The sequence below is a fragment of the Colletotrichum spaethianum genome, assembly GCF_022836535.1.
Source record: "Colletotrichum spaethianum MAFF 239500 DNA, contig21, whole genome shotgun sequence".
Lineage (NCBI taxonomy): Eukaryota > Fungi > Ascomycota > Sordariomycetes > Glomerellales > Glomerellaceae > Colletotrichum > Colletotrichum spaethianum.
The window spans coordinates 775197-796201 of NW_026054791.1; the positions used below are offsets into that span (position 1 = coordinate 775197).

The 21005-nt window shown below is 55.6% G+C and overlaps 8 protein-coding genes across 8 annotated transcripts; 5 read left to right on the plus strand and 3 right to left on the minus strand.

Moving 5' to 3' along the window:
- Window positions 1-175: 175 nt before the first annotated feature.
- ColSpa_08176 (glutathione S-transferase 1) lies at window positions 176-1084 on the plus strand (the record flags this gene model as incomplete). Its single annotated transcript, XM_049274388.1, has 3 exons — window positions 176-213; window positions 264-649; window positions 702-1084. The coding sequence occupies 3 exons, from the start codon at window positions 176-178 to the stop codon at window positions 1082-1084; spliced, it is 807 nt and encodes a 268-aa protein (XP_049130345.1).
- A 462-nt stretch (window positions 1085-1546) lies between these two features.
- Window positions 1547-4007, plus strand: ColSpa_08177 (pentatricopeptide repeat-containing protein At1g05670, mitochondrial; the record flags this gene model as incomplete). The annotated part of the gene is made up of 2 exons (XM_049274389.1): window positions 1547-1716; window positions 1799-4007. The coding sequence occupies 2 exons, from the start codon at window positions 1547-1549 to the stop codon at window positions 4005-4007; spliced, it is 2379 nt and encodes a 792-aa protein (XP_049130346.1).
- A 529-nt stretch (window positions 4008-4536) lies between these two features.
- Window positions 4537-5941, minus strand: ColSpa_08178 (metallocarboxypeptidase A-like protein; the record flags this gene model as incomplete). The annotated part of the gene is made up of 3 exons (XM_049274390.1): window positions 4537-5156; window positions 5208-5322; window positions 5375-5941. The coding sequence occupies 3 exons, from the start codon at window positions 5939-5941 to the stop codon at window positions 4537-4539; spliced, it is 1302 nt and encodes a 433-aa protein (XP_049130347.1).
- Window positions 5942-8867: 2926 nt separating this feature from the next.
- On the minus strand, window positions 8868-9966 carry ColSpa_08179 (kinetochore-associated protein MTW1; the record flags this gene model as incomplete). The annotated part of the gene is made up of 2 exons (XM_049274391.1): window positions 8868-9836; window positions 9904-9966. The coding sequence occupies 2 exons, from the start codon at window positions 9964-9966 to the stop codon at window positions 8868-8870; spliced, it is 1032 nt and encodes a 343-aa protein (XP_049130348.1).
- A 476-nt stretch (window positions 9967-10442) lies between these two features.
- Window positions 10443-11102, plus strand: ColSpa_08180 (uncharacterized protein; the record flags this gene model as incomplete). The annotated part of the gene is given in 3 exon segments (XM_049274392.1): window positions 10443-10517; window positions 10580-11083; window positions 11097-11102. The coding sequence occupies 3 exon segments, from the start codon at window positions 10443-10445 to the stop codon at window positions 11100-11102; spliced, it is 585 nt and encodes a 194-aa protein (XP_049130349.1).
- Window positions 11103-11347: 245 nt separating this feature from the next.
- On the plus strand, window positions 11348-11713 carry ColSpa_08181 (uncharacterized protein; the record flags this gene model as incomplete). Its single annotated transcript, XM_049274393.1, has 1 exon — window positions 11348-11713. One exon carries the CDS (start codon window positions 11348-11350, stop codon window positions 11711-11713), a length of 366 nt encoding a protein of 121 aa, XP_049130350.1.
- A 316-nt stretch (window positions 11714-12029) lies between these two features.
- Window positions 12030-12955, minus strand: ColSpa_08182 (translin-1; the record flags this gene model as incomplete). The annotated part of the gene is made up of 5 exons (XM_049274394.1): window positions 12030-12114; window positions 12172-12334; window positions 12410-12547; window positions 12639-12750; window positions 12941-12955. 5 exons carry the CDS (start codon window positions 12953-12955, stop codon window positions 12030-12032), a joined length of 513 nt encoding a protein of 170 aa, XP_049130351.1.
- A 2078-nt stretch (window positions 12956-15033) lies between these two features.
- Window positions 15034-16312, plus strand: ColSpa_08183 (sphingolipid C9-methyltransferase 1; the record flags this gene model as incomplete). The annotated part of the gene is made up of 2 exons (XM_049274395.1): window positions 15034-15715; window positions 15795-16312. The coding sequence occupies 2 exons, from the start codon at window positions 15034-15036 to the stop codon at window positions 16310-16312; spliced, it is 1200 nt and encodes a 399-aa protein (XP_049130352.1).
- Between the last annotated feature and the right edge of the window lie 4693 nt (window positions 16313-21005).

Genomic DNA, 21005 nt, shown 5'->3' on the forward strand with positions numbered 1-21005 from the left:
AGCTAGTGACGTATAAATGAGGGACATGACCTCGGTGAGAACATAACCTTATCACAAGGCGAACCGGTTGTGATAAGTTGCTTGCGTTGAAGAGTATCGCGGAGTTGTACTACATACCCAGTCGTGACTATCCTGAACAGATTCAAAAGCTTGATTAAGCCACCGCGTCAGCACTATGACAACCGAGCAGAAGCCCAAAGTCAAGCTCTACTGGTGAGTCGGCCTCAAGACTCCCATGGAACTGAGTTGACAAAGCATCCCAGGCTTGAACAGTCCAGAGCGCAAAACATCCTATGGCTCCTTGAGGAGCTCAAGGTCGAATATGAGATTGAAATCTTCCACAGGAACAAGCAGACCCTCCTGGCGCCGCCTGAGCTTGCGAAGGTCCACCCCTTGGGCAAGTCGCCCGTGATCGATATCTTCCCCACCGGCTCTGGCGAGTCTATCACACTGGCTGAGAGCGGCTACATGACCCAATACCTGTGCGAGCACTTTGGTCAGAACACCAACCTCATTCCCAAGAAGTGGAAGGATGGCCAGGAGGGCAAGCTCGGCGGCGAGACCGAGGAGTACTCGAGGTGCCAGTACCTTCTCCACTACACCGAAGGAAGTCTGCTCCCTGTCCTGACTCTGTCTCTTGTCATTGGAGGTAAGCCATATCCCACGTAGTGTAGACGGATCACCGTAACTCATACATGCAGCCCTCAAATCCGACAACGTGCCGTTCTTCGTCCGACCCATCACCTCGGTGGTCGCCAACAAGATCTACAGCATGATGGTGTTCCCTAACGCCAAGAAGCACCTCGCTCTGATCGACCAGATGCTTGAGACCTCCCCCAACGGCGGCAAGTACATCTGTGGCGAGCACTTGTCTGCCGCCGACATCCTCCTCAGCTACGCCCTCATTGCGGCGGAGTCCCGTTTCGACACTCTGGGTAGCTGGCCTGGCGGTTCCGCGCGAGCGGCGCACCCGCGTGTGTTCGAGTACATTGGTCGGCTTAAGCAGGAGCCCGGCTACTTACGGTCGGCGGACAAGATTCGTGAGATTGACGGCAAGTTCGAGAACACTATCTCCAAGATGTAAGATTTGATATGTGATGCATGGGATGAGGGCTAGGATGAAGGGTCATATATACCACAGTACTAAGTTGAACAATTATTTTACGGTTTCAACCTGTCACAGACTCCTTGACATCTTGTCTACGGGCTGCAGTGAAATCCGATGCATCCTGGCATATTATCGTCTTGCTGCAAATATGATGCTCTTTCATATCTCATGAATGAATGAAAGACAAGCTGAATATCTGAGTTGAAGGTGAGTGGCCCAAGCTTCAGTGACGGAGAGCTGCAGCGAGAAGCGGACAGGGGTCTCGGACCGCTAGATCGGCGTGCTGTTCCCGTTCCTGGGAACTTTTTTCAATGACCCTCCGACGTGGGTTTTTTTGCATCACCAACTACCGCCACGCTTCTTGTCGCAAACGCTCCAAACACCTCAACACGCTCGTTCGCCAGACGCCATGCTGGTCTCGAGGACGGTATGCGCCCAATGCCGCTCGAGGCTTCTGGCCAGCGCAGCGACAACCCACACAGTCCGACCGAATTCGACCGCGAGCTTCCCGGCCGCCACCGCCGAGACCTCAAGAACGACAAGCCAACCACGTCGAACCCAATCGCACAATGGACCGCGGATACCCGCATGGAAAAAAAAGGGCAGCGGTGACAAAAACACGAAACAGAGGGCATTGGACCTGTTTGAAGAAACCATTAGTAGCGAACCGCAAGCGTCCCCGGTTACTAGGCTAGATGTCAACCAGCTCTACCGCCTCGCCGACGAACTCGACAAGATCGCGCAGAACAAGGAGAAGCTTCCCGCGGTGGATGTTGCGGCAAAGTCGTACACGCTTATGTCGAAGAAGCTAGTGCCAGTCTCGCGAAACCCGACCTCCCGATTGCCACAGGTTCTCACGACCAAGGCAACTCAGGCCATGCAGCAGATAATAAATACCAAGTTTTCGACCATCGATAATGCGGACCTCCCCAGCACTGCCGATATCTGCAAGATCTACGCCGATCTGAACAACGTCAGAGTCGTGAGAAGGCTGGAGCTCATCAACGGTCTCCTGCGGGCAATAGTGTCGTCCCGGTCCCAGTCAGAGACCGAACCTGTGGAGGATCGATTGTTGGACGATCTGGTAGAATGCTGGAAACACTTCTCGGGCTTGAGGCGCGTTGACAGCCGCCTGGGCTCGGAACCAGAGTTCTGGCTCACCTCAAGGCCAGATATGCGGGGTACGGAGGCGCCTGCCAAACTTTTTCGCGCGCTCTTCCCGTTGTATGCGCTGAACGAGCTGCACGGCCTTGGCCCCGCGCTTGTGACTACGTTCGTCCTGCTATCCGAGTCCAAGCACATGTTGACTGCGGCAAGGGAGGAGGCACAGCCTTTACTGGAAGCACTGGACCCGATCGTGAAGCGGTTTGACCAGGAGATGCTCCAGCAAGCCTTTGACGGCTATCCCGAACTCTGGAGTTACGTCCAGCCCAGGGCGAGCTGGCGAGTGACTCGAAAGGCGCCCGAAGCTTGGAAGGAGTCGGATGCGACGGCGGCGGCTGCTGCTGCTGCTGCTGGCTCGGACCGTACTCGCTCCTCGGGGCACTTCTCGTATGCTCTCTGGCACAAACGATTTGGTTTGGCCTTTCGTACGAACAACTTCGCGGCGGCACAGCAGGCCTGGAGGGATCTTATCAATCCAGTCAACGACAAAGACCGGACTCGGAGACTTCGCAGGTCCCCTGAGCTGTTTGACTACATCTTATTCCATGTCTGCAGCAAGTCTTGTGTACAAAAGGAGAACTTCTCCAGAATGACTGCGGAAGTATTGACGTACATGAAAAAGCTTGGAGTCAAGCCGACGGTAAGGACTTACACGTCGATGATGAGTGGCTGGAAGCAGGCCAGGCTGCTGGACCCGATTGAGAATCTGTGGGCTTCGATCACGGCGGCGGGGCTGAAACTGGACGAGCAGATCTGGTCAGTGAGGATAGCCGCGCTTGGCCACCTGGGTCCAGAAAGAGCAGGAATGACCGCATTGAAAGAGATGGAGAAGTTGTGGAATACTGCAGTGAAGAACGGTACACAAAGCAAGGCGGTCGAACCTGGGATCGTGTGTGTGAATGCCGCAATCTCTGGACTGCTGAAGCAGGACCGCATGGACGTGATACGCGCGGTGCTGGACTGGGCGACGAAGAAGGGCATGGAACCCGACATCTACACCTACAACATGCTCCTCTCGCGGATGCTCAAGAATGGCGATTCCGACGAGGCGGATAGGCTCCTCGCTAGTATGAAGCAGGCGGGCCTGACGCCCGATGGTGCCACCTTTACCATCATCCTCGAAGCAGCCTTTGAGAACCTTCAGGAACAAACGCCACAGGAACAGCGAGAGGCTATCGATGCGGTCTTCGCGGAGATGGCTGCCTGCGGTATCGAGCCCAACCAGGAAGCGTTCGCCAAGATGCTTCACGTCCTTGTCAAGGCGGGCGACGTTGCCGATCATTCGGTCGCCGCCGTCCTCACCCACTTGCGCAATAGCGGCCTGCAGCCCTCGACGGAGATGTGCACGATCCTGGTCGAGTACTACGTCAGCCGCGAGCGGCCAGACCTCGACTCCCTACGCGCCCTCGTTGCCGACCGTCGCTCCCGCACGCGCGCCCTGTCGGACCGCGTCTTCTGGGAGAGCGTTATCAAGCACTACCATCGCGCCGGCGACCTCGACAGCGCGCTGGATATCGTGTACGACCTCGACGACTGGGGCATCTGGCCTTCCCTCCCGCTGCTTGAGCCCCTGCTGCGGTCGCTGATTCACAGGCAGGACTGGGACGCCGCCCAAAAGTTGGTTTCTACGGTTCGCAAACAGGCTCGGCCCCAGTCGGCGGAGAAGAATGACCGGTTCTGGAAGCATGCGTTTTGGGCTGCTGCCAGAGATTACGACCTGCTGGAGGGGATGTAGCAGGCTCGTACGATGTGTAGGATTTGCCGCGGCGTTCGGCGCCCGCCTTTGTACAACAAGTAGACAACAGATGTAAAACCAATTTATTAGATTAGATTCTCTAACACCCACGCCGCTCAGGTGTGCAGCTACAACGAAAGCCACAAGCCCTTTGTAAATTCGTATTATTGTTTGGAAAAGTTGACTGTAGTTCGGGATGATGTAGATGATGCATCGGTCGAGACCCGAGGGACCGTATGTATCAAATCCCAGCCGAAACGGGTAGCAGACTGAAATGTTATTCAGCCACTGTTGTTCCCTATACGATAACTAGGTTGACAGTAAAGGACACTGAAACTGTATAATTCTCTTGGTGGAAGCACCGTTCATGTAGTCTCCACACACCTCATGTGTGGCTTTCTAAGCGGTGTTTCTGGATCATATCATGCAAGATTGATAGAATACATCCTCTTCGAAGGGGCCCTGGAGCTCGAGCTTAACCCGACATACTGATATACCGAAGACGTCTTCAAGAACGTTGACCGATACTCTAGCCGACCACGCTAAGTACATACTTGATACCCTCCCAATGCTCCTTCACCGTCGGCCAGATGAACTCCGGTGGCAGAATAAACCCAGAGCCCCCAGTCCCACTCTTGGGTCTCAACTCAACACTCCACGAGTATGTCGCATTGAGTGCGCCGTGATGGAAGTCTCTCGCAGAGCCGGTTGAGTAATACAGAATCTCACACGAGGGACCGACCTCATACTCCTCGCCACCCGTCGCCTTGATGGTGGCCGCATACCCGGCGCCGACGTCGCGCTGCGCCTGCAGGTTCTTGGGTAGTACTTCTGGCTCACACGAGAAGCCCCAGGGGAGCAGGATGAGCTGCGAGTAGCTGTGCCAGTCAATAAAGAGACGGATGCCGCCGGGCGTGGCGGCCAGCTCGCGGGAGAGGGCCGAGAGGACGATGTTTTCGGGCGTGTCGCCGGGGCACCGCCCGTGGAAGGTTTGACCACAGGGGTCGGCGGAGACACTGCCGTCTTCGAGAGGGTAATCCCACTGGAAGTTCCAGTTGCGGTTGCCGTCGGTGCCGATACAGGTTGTGTTGGAGCGCGGCTGGCGGTTCTTACGCCAGAGGCGATTCGTGGTCTGGCTGTACACAAAGCCTGGCAGACAGATGGTTAGCAAAGCAAGTGGTCACGAGAAGTTATACGAACCATCAGGGTTGTGGAAGGGCACGATGTAGAAATCGTATGCGTCAAAGAAGGCCGTAACATTCTGGTCTCCGGACTTGTAACCATCGATGAGCTGGTACGTCAAGTACTCGACGGTCTGCAAGCCTGTAAGTAACGCGGGGTTTTGTCGCGCGATTGGGATGCCTGACCAAAGTTGTGATCCATTCTCTGGCATGAACAGTACCATGCCATAGGACGATGGGCTTGGTTCCTGTGTCCTCGCCGCCCCAAAGGCGCAGTCCAAAAATGCTGCGACCTTCGTACGACGACCCGATGTCCAGCCACTTCGAATTGTCCGGGAACGCGGCGTGGAGGTCCTTCCAGTACTGAACGTGGTCGTCGTAGGCATGATATGAGTCGAACCAGCTCAGAGAGGGCAACTCGCCGCGTTTGGTCAAGGACGCAGGCTTCTGAGCTACAGACTCTGCACTGATCAGCTTGCCGAGGTCCTCGTCCAAGAGCTGCGCCTCAAGATCCAACGACTTAAAGTCATCAATCTCATTGGGTGGGATCGCCACCTCGATGAAGCCCTTCTGGTCAATGGACGGGAACGAAGTCAAACGGGAAAGGTCGCCCGGTGCGTTGGCTGTCGACACACGGTAGACCTGGTAGCCGTCATAGCTGACCTTGTTGTCCCGCGGCGCCCTATCGGCTACCGGCTGGAGGGCAGAGACCGCGACAAGAGGGGCGAGGACGAGGGCGACGGCAAGCTTCATCACAACTGCCTGACTTTGCATAATATATCGAGTTGTTGGAGTAGAACACCAATTGCATTCGGCGGTTGCAGGCAGCATCCTTTATATGTCTTTGAATGGCGTAGTTTTATGTGTTTTACGCGTCAAACCCCCCCGCGGAAGAGCTCGCGCATGTCCTCCTCTTGGCATGATAGCCTCAGTGAGTGAACAGTGAGGGGTTGACGGTTTATAGCCATGCAAGCCAAGACCGAGGTGCTTGGATGACGCTCTCACAATTCGCGTGCCAGCATGCAATCGTACGCTGCCCCAGCGAACTGCCTTCTGGTGTGGTGAAGATGTCTAGCGAGGTCGATCGCGACGTCGTACGGGGCATGCAGAGCTACTCCTAGAAGAGTAGGTGCGAAAGAAAGCTTGGTAAGTTGGTTGCTCGATCCGTCCCTCCTGTAACCTTGCTGTCTTGGCTGCGAGGTTAAGCGAGACTCTATTCGGAAGGCCTGGATAGCCTTGCTTGTCATTTGGGACGATAATGAGGCGGGGGGGAAGGGCTCAATTGAGTGCAATGATGTATCCGGATGACACGGCGTCGCCCCATTGGAAAAAGCTCAGATTCACAGCCGTTGCCTCGTCATGTCGGTGGCCGTCGATTCTGGAGTTTCCTTCCATGATAGAACAGCTTTACCAGTTGCTGTTGCGTCTTGGAACCGGAAGGGGGTAGCTATGGTACTACTGTTCAGTGTGGGTTCTAGGGACCGTGAGTTCCCAGGAGGCCCCGGTCCCCGGCATGCGGTGGGTAGCCACCGCCGATCCGATTCGACGGTGGGCCTCGGCTCCGGAACTAGCACCGGGAGACGAGCGCGGTCCCGCACAAGACTGGCACTTCCACCACGGCGGAACTTCGACCAAAAGCCTGAATTGTTTGGTATTTTAATTGACCATATTATCCCGTGTGATCTTAATGACGCAGTCTTGCCAACGAACTATTGATCCCTCAGTAATGGTCTGTACTAGCATCACAACTACCATCGTCCCTATTCAGACTGTGATCTCTTGGAAAACTATATCCACGGTTGACCTTAGTCTAGCCCGTTGCACCATCCTTCCGAATCTGCCACAAGGAAGTAGTTAAGTTCAATTATACCAAGTAATTCCAGCAAATGCATGGCGTCGCCATGCGACTTCACATTATTGCAATAGTATTTGCTTGATCTGCAGCGGATACAGCGAGTTTTGAGAATGCCAGTGTTTGCCAAAAACTGTTTTGGGGTCTTCTCCCATGGGTAAATTCTACAACTGAATCCTTCAAACTCTACATATAATTGAAAGTACTTGACACTATCTCTTGTCCATGTGGTTGAGTCAATCGAGAGACATGAAGTCCGAAGCTTCAGCCAGCCAAAATTTATCTTCTGGATGATGGCTTACCTCTCTACAGACCGAGGTGTATCGCCGGAAATCTTCCTGTGATTTGCGAACAGCTCCAAGGCCATGGAACAAAACTCCATCAACAAGATATTTCAGGGCCCTGCTCTGGCAATCCGTTGCTGTTTGACCCTGCGAGCGAGTCTGGTATCGGTGCATCCGAGTTCGTTGATAGGCGCCTCTGCTCCCTCTCGCGAGACCGTTCTTTTCTCACTGACCTGCATCGTGATTTGATCGGACCGTACCGACGCAAGGTATTGTTTGTGACTTGTATGTTTGGTCAAGGAAATACAATCTTTGAATACCTACATCGTCCACTGTTTGTGTTGGACAGAGTTAGAACGAGCTTCTCAGCACTTGTTCTAGGCTTTCACCGCGGCTCTACTACTGAAGCATATAAATCTGTAACATGCTTTCGGAAGGACATTCCAAAGGACTGTCGTGTCAGTTTGTAAGTGCAGTTGTCACCAGCGGACCCCTCCGTCGGTGCAACCCCCTATAGCAGAAGATTTCTAATGGAAAATTTGGCCAAGATTCTATCCTAGAAGACTGGCGTACTGAAACAAGGTGTGCTGAGCTGTACCACGAGCACTTGCAGCCTCAAACAGACCAAGCCCTAGCCAGAACAGCATACACATTATGCTCCGCCACTCTTCAGAACTAAACATCCCTAGTCTTCCTTTCACGCTGACCTCACGTCGGAAGGAGCCTCCTTTTTTAGTGCCATCCGACCCTTCATTCAACAGCCAAATCCAGTGAAGGGCATATTGATATGGAAATACTTGGTATGAAAACCTCAATGCTTCGAGTAAAATGGTTGTTTCCAAGGTTCAGGGCTCAAGACTGGTCCTTGAAGCTATAAGGATTTTTTTTGTTCTTGTTATTTTTGCTAATTGAATATATTGTTTCCTCTATGTATCCATGATGCACCGTTATCATGGGTTTATGCGTGTGCTCATCGCCATTTCTGATATCGCGCCTATGTGTGCTAGGTATCATATCGCGACTTTACCCTAGCGACTGAGTCGGGCTCAACGAGAGCCCTACCTTGCCTAAGGCTCACTATGTCAAGCTAACTGCTCGGAACAGCTCTCACGCGACTTGTGTACCCTTGAGATCGAACCCAGTGTCTTCACGGTTCGCACTAGACCGACGCCGGTCTCAATTGCCCATTGGTTCGTAATATCGCAGTTGATCAAGTGGCGACACTGATGCTCTCGTCCCACCATGCGGCATGATCGACTGGCGTCAGTGATCGGTAGTGCCCATGTCCCTGAAGCCCAAGGATTATGTAGGGGATGCCGGACTGCATCGACTCCTGCGCTGCGTTCGGCCGGGTCGCGTCGAGCCGAGGCGGAGTCGCTGAGCGCCATTTTAGAACTCGGTTACTGAAGATGTCGATCGACTTGAAGCTTCTTCGGGCATGGTGTCGAGCGTACTGAAGCAGGCTCGTCTCGGCGTCAGTTTTGCGAGTATGTCATCAGGCAGTCGGGTTCTTCGTCTTATGAAGTCCGAATCGACCTTGACGTCATGATTCATCCATCACGTCGGGATCGTTTTGCTCGGCAGACTCCTCGGACCCTCCCCCCAGCCCAGAAACCACCTGCTCCAACCCTTCAACCTCACCCATGGCAAACTTCCTCCCTTCGCCCTGCCACTCGCCGTCGCGGACCTCTCCGTCCTTCCCCAGCTCCAAGCCTCGCACATGTTCGAGATGCTTACGTGTCGCACTCTCGACATACTCCATCCTCTCCCGCCTCCAGCTCTTGTTCTTCTCTGGCCCATCCTCGACGTTGGACGGGTCCTTCAAGTCGGGCATAATATTGCGCAATGACGTCGACAGCGCCCGCAGCGCCTGCAGCTGTGACATGTTGAAAGCCGTCGTTGTGGTAAGGGGCGTCTTGAAGTCTCCCTCCGTAAGATCGCCCTTCTCCTGCAAGAACTGGAACGGCGCGCTGCCGTCCGCCCCTTCAACCTTAACCTCTCCCAGCGAAGCCCGCGAGCCGGCGGGCCTACCGCCAATGACCCCGCGCAGCTTTGCCAGCAGTGCCGCGTTCTTGGCCTCCTCGGCATGCAAAATCACGTTCAGCCGCTGGCTCGCCTGCAACTTCCTCCTCAGCGCATCGACACTCTCCCTCGTCGGCGCGTCCTCGTGGACAGCGTTGAACTCGAGGCCGTGGTAGTGGGCAAGGCGCATCCAGTTGCGGTGATTCGGCTGGATGCCTAGGATGTTCTGCATCACGTAAAGCTCGTACTTGTCGAAGTTCTTGTCGATGGCCGCGCACAGCAGGGTCTCGAGCTTGTGGACACCGTCGATGATCTCGAGCTTCGCCATCTCCTCGACATTAACCGACGCATCCGGGGGAGGCCTCCTCTGCTTCAGTGCCTTTTCGAATCCAAGCGCTTTGGGGGGCGCCTTCGAGAGACCCTGTTCGACGCGGTCGAGGGTCTTGTCGGCTACTGCGTTGACATTGTTGATTATGCTATCGAGGAGCGACTGCGACTGTGTTAGTCCTACGTTTTCGTCGTATAATACGTCTGATGGACCAAAAGGGCGTACTCACAATCGGCGCATATCCAAGATGTTCCGTCAAGAGCTCGACGTCGATGATGTTCCGTTGCGCCATTGTGGCTGATTGCCGATGGGTCTGTTGGAAAGGATCGCAGTCGGGGAGGGCTGCGACGTGCGGTCTGAAAGACGCGACTGACGCGACGAAAGTCAATATTTGGTAAGGCACTTTCGGACGGGAAGGATACGAGGGGTCTTTCCGCTCGGGGCGCATGTGGGCCTGAATCGCAAGGCGTCCAAGACGGGCACACCACTGAATCTCACAGCGCTCGATGCGCCGGAACACCCCTATATGGCATTTCAACAGCGGGGCGAAGCGCCTGTCTTTTCACTGCCACGCAACCGACGTCACGCAGGACTGGGATGGAGCGCTGGCGGAGAGGACCGCTGCTGGAGACAAATTGGACCTCCACCGGCCTTTACATTAATTGCACGATAGTACGACTTCTCTCCTTTACACCAGCACAGGTCGAATCCTACACCCAACGGGCTCCCCTTTTGTCGAACAAATCGCGTTCGAAAAGCCCGTCAACAATGTCCAACTTTGGGAATTTAATGAAGAATGGCTGGCATCCTGAGAAGGCGGGCACCACTTTCAAAGGCCAAGTGGTATGTCACCGTCTTAACGAGGTTTTAGCACGCAATTCGATGCCAGACTAATTGGTGCACAGAACGGATTGTTGGGCAGGAACAAGGACGACGCCGATAAGGAGGGCCGTGTCGCCCGGCCGCTATCATCTCTACAAGACCCTTCGACCTTTGCACCGCCGCCGAAGCGTATCCCTGGTGCGAACCCTCCTCCACTGCCGCCCTCGCGTTCAAACGCAGCATCGCCTGGGGCACCACCGCCGCCCTACGAAGATCCGAATCGATACCAGCAGCAGGAAGAAGAGGAAGAGGCGCCCCCCCGACCATACCGTGTTGATACTACGGGACTCTCAACGGCTCATCTGCCGCCGCCGCCAGGGAGGAAGGATGGTGCCGACGGCAGAACGCCGCCTCCTGGTCAAGCCGCCGCACGGCCGCCGCCGCCCAGTCTGCCTCCTCGGCTCCCGCCCAGGACCCCGTCCGCAACGTCAGTCACGTCACCTGCGCCGCCGGCACCGGCAGCATCCAGCGGCGGTGGTTATCTGAACCAGAATGCGATGAACAGGCTGGGGGCCGCAGGCGTCTCGGTACCGGCCCTAGGAATAGGAAGACCCGCGCCCGAACCCCCAGCCCGATCAAACGCCGGCAGCCCAGCGCCGCCTCCGCGAAACGGCGCATTTTCTCCGCCCGGCGGACAGATGAACGAGCTGCAGAACCGGTTCGCGAAGCTGGGTAAATCCTCAGGCCAGTCGTCGAGCCCGCCGCCCCCAACCGAGGGCACGACGATGGAGCAGAAGCAGGCCGCCCTTCGCACGGCGTCCAATTTCCACAAGAACCCCTCATCCGTATCAATGTCCGACGCCCGCTCCGCTGCGTCAACGTTTAACAACTTCCGCCAGCGGCATGGAGAACAGGTGGCTGCCGGGGTCAAGAGCGCGAACAATCTGAATCAGAAATACGCCATCTCCGATAAGGTCGGAAAATACGCTGGACAGGTTGGCCAACAGCAGGAGGGAACCACAGGTAACGCCGGCGCGGCGCCGAGCCCGCTGTCGCCTCCGCCCGGGCTAGTAAACGCAATCGGGAAGAAGAAGCCGCCTCCTCCCCCGCCAAAGAAGAAACCCCAGCTGAGCAGCGCACCCGCTCCGCCAGCACCAGGACCGGGTGACAATGATGAACCCCCTCCGATCCCCTTGGCAACGAAACCGACGTTTTGAGTAATCTAAACATCGCATTTGAGGCGGGGTTGGTGCATTTGTCACCTGAGGCATGCATCTGGCGTTTTGTTGACCTTGTGGGGTATGGTTCTTGAAAACCAGACAAGTTGGGCGGGGCACCATAGTTCACGCAAATTGAGGTCGTAATGGGTCGTCGTTAAATACGGCCAACACCGAGTGCACTTTTGATTTTTTTGCTTGCTACGGATTTGAAGGGATATATGCCAAAGCAGATGGACGCTGTAGCAAGGTGTCTAGAGGCCAAAATCGGTCCGACACCGTCAAAATCTCGAAAACAGGAACGCCCCGTCAAGATTTAAACCTTCATCTCCGTGAGACCGTGCTGCCAGACGATGATGTAAGGAGTAACACCATCCTCACGGTAGTTAAGGAGGACGACCCTGTGATCTGATTAGTATGGGTTTGAGCAGATGAAAAAGATGGGGGTGTTTGCTTACATTCCGTCGGGGTTCATGGACTCGCCAGTGTAGAACTCGAAGTCCTTGAAGTTGGGGAGGAGCTTCTCCTTGACGTAGGTCTGAGCGCCCTTCTCGAAGGCGGTGATCTTCTCGGCGGGGGCACCCTTCTCCTGGAGGGCGGTCTTGACAGCCTTCATGTAGCCTGCAGGGGACTGTGTCAGCTGAGGTCCAAGAACATGCTCAAAATGTGCCAACATAGGGGGCGGAATCCACATACCCTTAAGGTAGGACAGGTAGCTCTTCTTGTCGAACTGGGTGGACTGGAGGCGGAAAGAGTGGACGATGTTGTTGACCTTGACCTCGGTGTCCTCGACACCCTCGTCGGCCTCCTCGGCGGAGGCGTTGGCACCGGTGTCTGCAAATCGTCAGAATGCTGCTCCTATCTCGTCTCGTGTATCGGGAGTAGCGAGCGCGGGGTAAGCGCCGCAGGACGGGGGTTCACGCACCGACGTTGACAGTGCCCTCAGTGATCATGGCGCAGTCGGCCTCGAACACGATGCCATCGACATCCTTGAGGTCGTAGGAGTCCGAGATGATCTCGTCGTCCGTGATGATGTCCTGTTCGAGTGCGGGGTTCGGTCAGCCCAAGAGTTCGCATATCAAAACAACATATTTTTTCTGTTTTTCTTCCCCCTTGCCTGACAGCGGCGGGGTTATGAAGGAGGGGTAAAACAAAGACAGCTTGTGCGCCAGCACGCCATGGGCTATTCGATGGGTTGTAATTGTTCGATTTCGAAAAGGAGCGTACCTTGTAGATAAGCATCTTGGCGGTTTGTCTGAGAAGGTCGGGAGGATAGGGTTGGCGAGACGGAAGTTCGTTGTCTGGGTCTGGAGAAGTGAGAGATCGAGCAAAGAGAAGGGGGGTCGCTTTTGAAGGGCGAAAAGTGTTCGCAAATTTGGTAAGTGGGAGGACTGTGTTTGGTGGGGTTTTGGGCGCTAGTCTAGATTGAGACTGGTGCAGATGGCCAGGCGGTTCCCTGTTAAGGGTGCGGCCGGCATCGACATACTGGTCACTAACAATACGGCGGGCAGCCCGAAGGGCGAGAACACTGAACACTGAACGTGCGCGCGAAACGTGGGACCAGACGCTGCGGGTGAACCTGAGCTAGGAAAAACAGAGATATCAACCCGATGGGATTTCTGAACTTTTTGTTATCTCAGCATTGCGGTTTCCGAGAGCTATTGGCTATACATAGTAGCTATACGCTGTTGTTGCCGTCGTAGAGATACCCACAGTACACTAGAAGGCTATTCTCTTCGAGTCCTGGACCTTGGGTACCAGACATGGCGGCGCATTGCGGTGTGTTCGAAGGTCGAAATTTGGATGTGTTACCTAAGCCGTAATGTAGGCGCATTCAAGTCCTTAACAGCGCCGCTGCCGCTGAAGGGCCCTGGACGGTATCCACCCCACGTCTGGGCCTAGAGACTCGGAGCCGGGATAGCCTCAACTGCGCTCTGCGAATGTGTGGCAGCGGTGAATCCAGTCCATTCTACCCGTCTCTGACAGTCCTTTCGTGTCACATGAACTCTCTTGACATGGAACACCATCTGGTCTGGTGTTTGTGAGAAGGCCAACATGGGCCGGAGTGGGATGGCATTTGCGATCAAGGTAAACCCTGGGGACAGTTCGATATCGTCGACGGATCGATACCTTCGCCAATCTCCCCTTTCTCAGTCTAATCACACCGAAAGCCTGACCCTTTCAAGGACAGCTTTGGAGTGGGCGCATCGCATAGTAAAATTGCCTTAGCTAATCCCCCCCTCTTCAATGCACCACCAGACAGCGCTTGTCGCCCGATCGCATCGCGGTGGCCGGGCTTATATAAGCTACCGAGCAGTCCGCGTATCCACGGCAGCGACAGGGGTTGGCCTGGTGGGCTGACACGACAGCGTAGCAAGCCGCGCGCATGGTTAAGAAGTTATGACAACATTGACAAGCCCGCCGCAATTTACGCGAGCTGGCCCGTGATGGTGGTAAGGGAGGGTCGTAGGCCGACTGTCGTACAGGGCGAGCTCGCTCCAGGGGACAAATGCGTTGGGCACTCGCTACCGGTTGAGAGCGTCACGGATGCCGCGGCCGAGAATTCTCTAATCCTCGTCCTCGCCAGATCGATTGTCCAGAAGGGGGAGCCCGATTGTGGTTCGATCCGTGGCAAAACCGGGAGACTGTCGAAAGGCGAGAGGCCCGCGCCTTTTCACAAGCGAGATTGATAAAAGCGCATCATTCCTGGGCCTGGGAACCCGAACGCCTGCGCCCATCCTAGTCCTGAAGAGAGATGGAAAAAATTGCCCTCCTGTAACCCCGACGTTGCCGCTAAGACATCACTACCCCCGTGCCTTTTCCTGCGAGTACCTAACATCGGGCGCCTTCGAACACCGAGCAAGCAGGTCACTCTGTTGGACTGAACAATTGGATTTGCACTGTTTTTTTTTTGCGCATTGCGAACAAGGGCCAAGCCAGTCAAGGCTAGTGAAACCTCGAACTAACTCGCCACAAGTCTGCCGACCTTTCCCACTCTTGGTCTTCCTGTTGACCTTACTTCTCCGTCTCAGCCCTGTCGCTGCGCTGCGCTTTTGTTGCTTCGACATCCCTCCCCCGAGGACTGAGCATCCCATATATCCAACTTACGTCCACTCCTCCAAAACTGCCATTGCCCGCCACGCCGACGCTCCCTCCCTTTCTCCTTTATTCCTTTGCATTATCGCCTTCCTGCATACGGCGACAAGCAACTTGATACTCCCTCGACCGAGCCAATCCTTAATCCCACCACATCCGAGACCGACCGACGAGCGCAGTTGCCGCCGAAACCCGCAATGGTAAACGAAACGATCCCACCCACGATGGCGACAAACTTCACGTCAATGGCCGGCGAACTCCCGCCGCTGCCGGAATACACCCTCAAGCCCTACGCCGACATGATCCCCGGGGTGCCGGACATCTACCTTCGCATCTTCCTGCCCATCGTCGTGTACTGGGTTCTGTCCATGTTCTTCCACCTGATCGACGTCTACGACGTGTGGCCCCAGTACCGCCTGCACACTCCCGAGGAGATCACCAAGCGCAACCACGTCTCCCGCTACGAGGTTGCCCGCGATGTCGTCCTGCAGCAGCTGATCCAGGTCGCCATGTCTGTCTTCCTCGAGTACATCGACGAAGAGCAGCTTACCGGCCGCGAGGACTATGACGTCGCCGTCTGGGCCACCCGCGTCCGCATTGCCCAGCGCGCCCTGCCCACCTTCCTCGGCCTGCTCGGTCTCAACGCCGCCTCTATCTCCAAGAACATGTCCGCCTCTCACCCCTTCATCGCCGGCGCCCTCGCCGGTGGCCACTACCCCTTCCTTACCGCCGAGCTGGACGGGTCGCACGCCGTCGTTCCGGCCTTCGCGTCTTGGGAGCTGCTCGTCGCAAAGGCGATCTACTGGCTCGTCATCCCCGGATTCCAGCTTTTCGCCGCCATCGCAGTCCTCGACACATGGCAGTACTTCCTCCACCGCCTCATGCACGTCAACAAATGGATGTACAGTAAGTTGCAGTCAAGGCCCGACCCGGCCGAGATCCTTCGGCATGGGTGGCGAACATCTGACTAACACGGCTCCTTCAGCAACCTTCCACTCGAGGCATCACCGCCTATACGTCCCCTACGCCTACGGCGCCCTCTACAACCATCCCTTTGAGGGCTTCCTCCTCGACACCCTCGGGGCCGGCATCGCCTTCCTCCTCACCGGCATGACCGCGAGGCAGGGGCTGCTGTTCTTCTGCCTCTCGACCGTCAAGACCGTAGACGACCACTGCGGCTACTCCCTGCCGTGGGACCCTCTCCAGCACATCACGAGCAACAACGCCGCCTACCACGACATCCACCATCAGACGTGGGGCATTAAGACCAACTTCTCCCAGCCCTTCTTCACCTTCTGGGACCGCGCCCTAGACACGCGGTACAAGGGCGACAGGCAGAACCGTATCCTAGCGGCCAAGGGCAAGGGGCCGCGGTGGAGGCCAAGTCCGAATGAAGAGGTCCGAGTTGGACCTCGGCGATCCGAGAACAGTCCGACGAGACAACGAAAAAATAATTCTTATACAAAACCTACAAACTACCACCATTACACTTCGATTCTGTAAACCGGCGTCTTCACATCATACCGGGGGAAAAAGTCGAGACTCGGGGATTTTGGATCCTTTGAGAAACAAGGAAGCTGGCTTGCTGACAAACCAGTCGCCGAGGGAGAGGCAAAGAAATCATCCCCCTTTTTACAATTATATTACCTATAGGGAAAGCATTGGGACGAGGCGTTTTCATGTCAAACAAAGCAACGTTCGATTAAGCAAGGAGGGGGGGAGCAGAGCAAAGGTCATCCGGGTTTGTTTTTTTCCCCTTCATGTTTCCGGTATTATGACCACGAGAGAGGGAGAGAAGAAGGCAAGACAACACACAGATTGGGCTTCGGGACTTTTTTTTATGTTGAATTCCTTCTCTCGGCTGTACAACTCGTGTAAAGCATGCGAGTCCTCTTTTTTTTTCTCATTCTTTTCTAGGGGGCTTCCCCCCCTTCTGCTTTGGTCCGCCACCATCCTTCGAGATGTTTGAAGGCGTGCTGGTTTTTTCATATTTTGGCGGAACGTGGACACGAACTTGGAGAGTGGTGGCAAACCAAAACAACCCCAGCCTACACTACATTGATTAATGCAAGATACAATAACTTCTGTGCCTTTTGCCAACGATTCAGCGAGCCGGCCTCCTGATGTGCAGTTCTGCTTCTAGTATGTCAGCTCGGGCCTGCGTCGAAATGCAGCGTATTTGGCATGGGAAACGCAAGGGCGGCAGTACGAATAGGGGCGCGTGGGGTGGTTTGGACATCGGAGTTGAAGGCTCGTAACCTCCGAAAACGGTTCTCGGCCGTCCGAACGGCTTGGGTGCCTACCTTACCATCGCCGACTCTCGCCACGCCACCCACTCGACTTTTGGATTTGACTGCAGCGGCAGAGCAGGGGCTGTTGCGGCGGGTTCAAGGAAGACTGTGCAGTGCAGATGCAGTGAAAATGTGATTATTGTCTCGCTGCACGGCTGTACTGCTGCGCACCCCCGAGCCCCTAGAAGAAATCGATAGTCCCATGGTCGTAGTTTGGTTCGATGCCAAAGACTGGGAGCCGGGGAGACTGGCGAAACCTTTTGGACGAATGTGTCTTGTGGGGTATGAAAGCACATCAAACAGTCAGAAGCGGAAGCTTCTGCCGCAATCTTGATGCGTTGGATGCAGAGATGACCAAGCATGCGGAAGGCGACAGGTCACAGACGAAACCAACCGAACCGCCCACAAAAAGCGGCCGTTCGTTTGTTGGTTTGTGGCAATGGCGATCGCATACATGAACCGCAACCCGGCCGTGCCCATGAAACGGCAGAGGGGGAGGAACCCGAGAACGGTGGTTGTGGGAAAAGGAAGCTGCGCGCGCAGGTGGAAGGGCGCATGTCACTGTCACAATCACAGCGGCCTCTGTGCTTTTCGCCCATTCAGGCTCTGGAAACTGCGCCCAGGCACGTCTGGTTAGATCGGGGACCCGAACTGGCAACTTGTTCGACTCTCGGGGAGACAATGATGGCAACGGTCAACGTTCGAGATTGATAGCGTTCAAGGTCACTACCGATCTCTGAAACCAGAAGATTTCACTTGAAGAACTGTCGTCCATTGCCAGAGGCTCCTCGGGCCTGCGGTTCAAACTTCTAATACGGACGTTAGGCAATCGGCGAGGTGCAAAAAGACAACGTAGCCCGCCCCCGGATCGTCGGAGATGATGTGCCGTCGTGATCTTCCAATGTAGCAAAGTCCCCCCCTCATTGTCATTACCTGTAATCAGGTTCATCCCCGTGGCTAACGGCCGTTGCACTCCAAGACTGAAGCCGAAGGCTTGACGTGTCCCCAGACTTTGCCATTGTGCTCTGGTATTGCTTTTCGTGAGACATCCCACCGTCGAGTGGAAAACATCGCCATTTTCGTGTCTCATAATACACCGGTTCAAAAGAACCGGGGGATTGGTTGCGGACAAAGAGGTTCATTCCAATGTGGCGACAATAGGACCCTGGGGGACGCCAGGTGAACTGTGCGTCCTCGGCTTGGCACGTAGCAACTGCACTACAACCACTGGGTCGTCGGCACCCGACAGCTCCGCGTTCTGATGCGGTTGGACTCTGCAATGGAATAAAGGTGTAGAGAGAGACCAGGGTACAGGAAAGAAACCAAAGGCCCATCGCCGGAACTGCCCCGGGCAGGTCGGGGAGAGCAGAGCTTGGACAACAACAAGAAGGGGAGGCCCATGACCTATGGAGGAGCAGTCAGTAGAGACGAACTAGAGATGTGACAATTGTGTTGCCTGCGACGTGGAGAGGACGCATCCGAGTCGTGACAACATAGCAGAAGGGGGCATGCCTACTGGTATGCACAGCCAACTCGACGTGCTTGTTTGAGGAGCTGCAATACAAACGTTGTTGTCGAGTCAAGTTGAGACGAGCCTGTGTCGAGTCGGCCGTAACCGACGACCTAGTACCGCAAGCGAGAAACCTTCTTGGGCGGAACGGAGCGAGTGTGGCGCGGCGGCCGAGTGTACTATTTCCTAACACCGACCACTACGAGCCTCTCGCGGTGCTTGGTATTAGAGTTAAGCTCCGAGACCAGCAAGATACCTAGTGAGGTCGTGAAGATGCTGCCACAGATGTGACTTGCGCATGATTGGTCCGCCACATGGGGTTAAGGCGTCGCCGGCTTTGCAGTGGGCCCAGGGACCATCTGTCCATCATGATGGGCCTCGACCCAGCGCCGGCGTGCATGAAGGAAGCATACGTGCGTACGTTCTTTGTAGACATGGCCAAGCCGTCGAATCCAGGCCGAAATCTGAGGAGAGATTGCTTTCGGTAAGTGGCAGCCAATATTCTGAGCCCAGCGTCCGTGCCAACACGCAAACAACCAAATGCCTGGAAAGGGTAAGAACTGCGGACGCAACGCAGAGGGCCCAGTCAGGTCGTTCCGTGTAGGCGCACACGGTCGTCTTTGTGTGATTTAATTTCGCCTTTGACACCATCCTCCCGGCAACGGCGAGATTCCAGAGTCGATACCGACTGGAGGATACCGTGTCATTGGGACACAAATGACGCTAGATTGCGGCAGAAATCGTCTAATGCGGAGCCATGCGGTGCTAATGCTAGCCAAAAGTGACGATGCGTCGACGTTGGCCCGCAACTGGAGTGGGAACTGCACAGCACCGCAAAGAAAACGCAGGGTTCTGAGTCTGGTACCTTGCGCTAGTGTGCCCAGCTGGCTGCAGCTCCCACTCCACAGCGGAGAACTACGGTACCTACCTACCGCACGCAGCAGGCGGCCTGGCACGCCTGTCAAAGTAGTCTGCAGCGGTGCTAGGTGTTGTTGACGTTGTCGGTCTTGGGGCCAGACTCCAGTTCGGCGCAGGTCCGACATGGATAGGCAGTGACCCCCGATGCATCGAGACGGTCGAGAGCTGATGGCAGCAATGTCCGTGGGTGATTCAGGTGCGAAGGAAGCGACGAGAATTGAGAACACCGACAGTCGACTCTACGAGAGACATCGACTTGCACGAGGCAATTGCCAGTCGTGTTGCGAGACCAAGGTTTCCGCGGCCAATGACAGTGGCATTTCGAATGAGGATAACGCAATCTCGACAACAATCGAGGGCCGGGGTTTTTGCAAGTCGCCGGACGGCAATCGGGGGTATGACGCCGGATGGTAGGCTGCTTCGCAAAAACGGACAATGGCATTGTCCTTGGGGAGTGCGTCTGGGTTGGGGGTCGATGGTATCGCGGGGGAACAAGCTCTTGTCAACCTGGATCTTGGGTCTCGACGTGCTAGCGCCATGCTTACCTGAAGCGGCCGAGTTGGCAGACAAAAAGTCAATGTGCCGCCGGGACCGGGAGGTTGTACTGTAGCTGGCAGGAATGACACGCCGCGTGTTGAGTCGGCAAACATCATGTGAGCGTGGTTGTTCATGCTGAAGTAGCTACAGCACAGAAAGTTGCGGGAGATTCGCGACGGTATGCACGTCGTGTTTCTCTGTACCCAGCGATGCGTACGGGGTGCTCGGGTGCAGAGAGAAACAGTCAGGTCAGGTTCGGGGAGGACGTCTCATCGTCCAAAGTACGTCTGGGGAAGAGAAGCAATGGCACTCGAGCCAGGTATCGCCTACAGCCAAAGTTTACTACGTGGATCGTCATCGGCCAAGCTCGACGTGCCGTGTCTGCTGACGAGTATTGTGTGTTTGAACGCCCATGACGCTCCTTCCCGCACCATCCCATCACCCTGTCCGTGCATGAAATATACGATATACCATCTACAAGAAGCCGGACGGTGCGGCGCGACGTTCGGAATAGGATCCAATAGAGAGGGTGGTCTCGGAAGAGGCTTTTTTGGCTGCTGTGATGTGTAAGACTCCCCCCCCCCCCCTGTGGACAAGGCCGCGGGGCGGGGGGACGGTGTTCGGCGCGGGGTATGGCTTGGCCGCGCCGAGTGACCGAGATTGATAGGCCCCGAGTTGTCACAAGCTAGGTGCCAGCTTTCGAGGAGAGCATGCCAGGGAATGCCTGCGGAGAAGACGGCAGTTGGAAGTTGAACCCAACGGAATGAGAAGGGACTAAGGAATAACGGTACACAAAAGAGCCATAACCAAGGCAAGAAGCGTCACTGCGGTCGTGCTGTACCTTCCTCCCCGTCGGTAATGTCTCATACTTTTCTCCTCTCCGTTACCTGTCTTTGGGAGAAAACACGTCCCATGTCTTCGTGTAATGCTTTCACGAGAC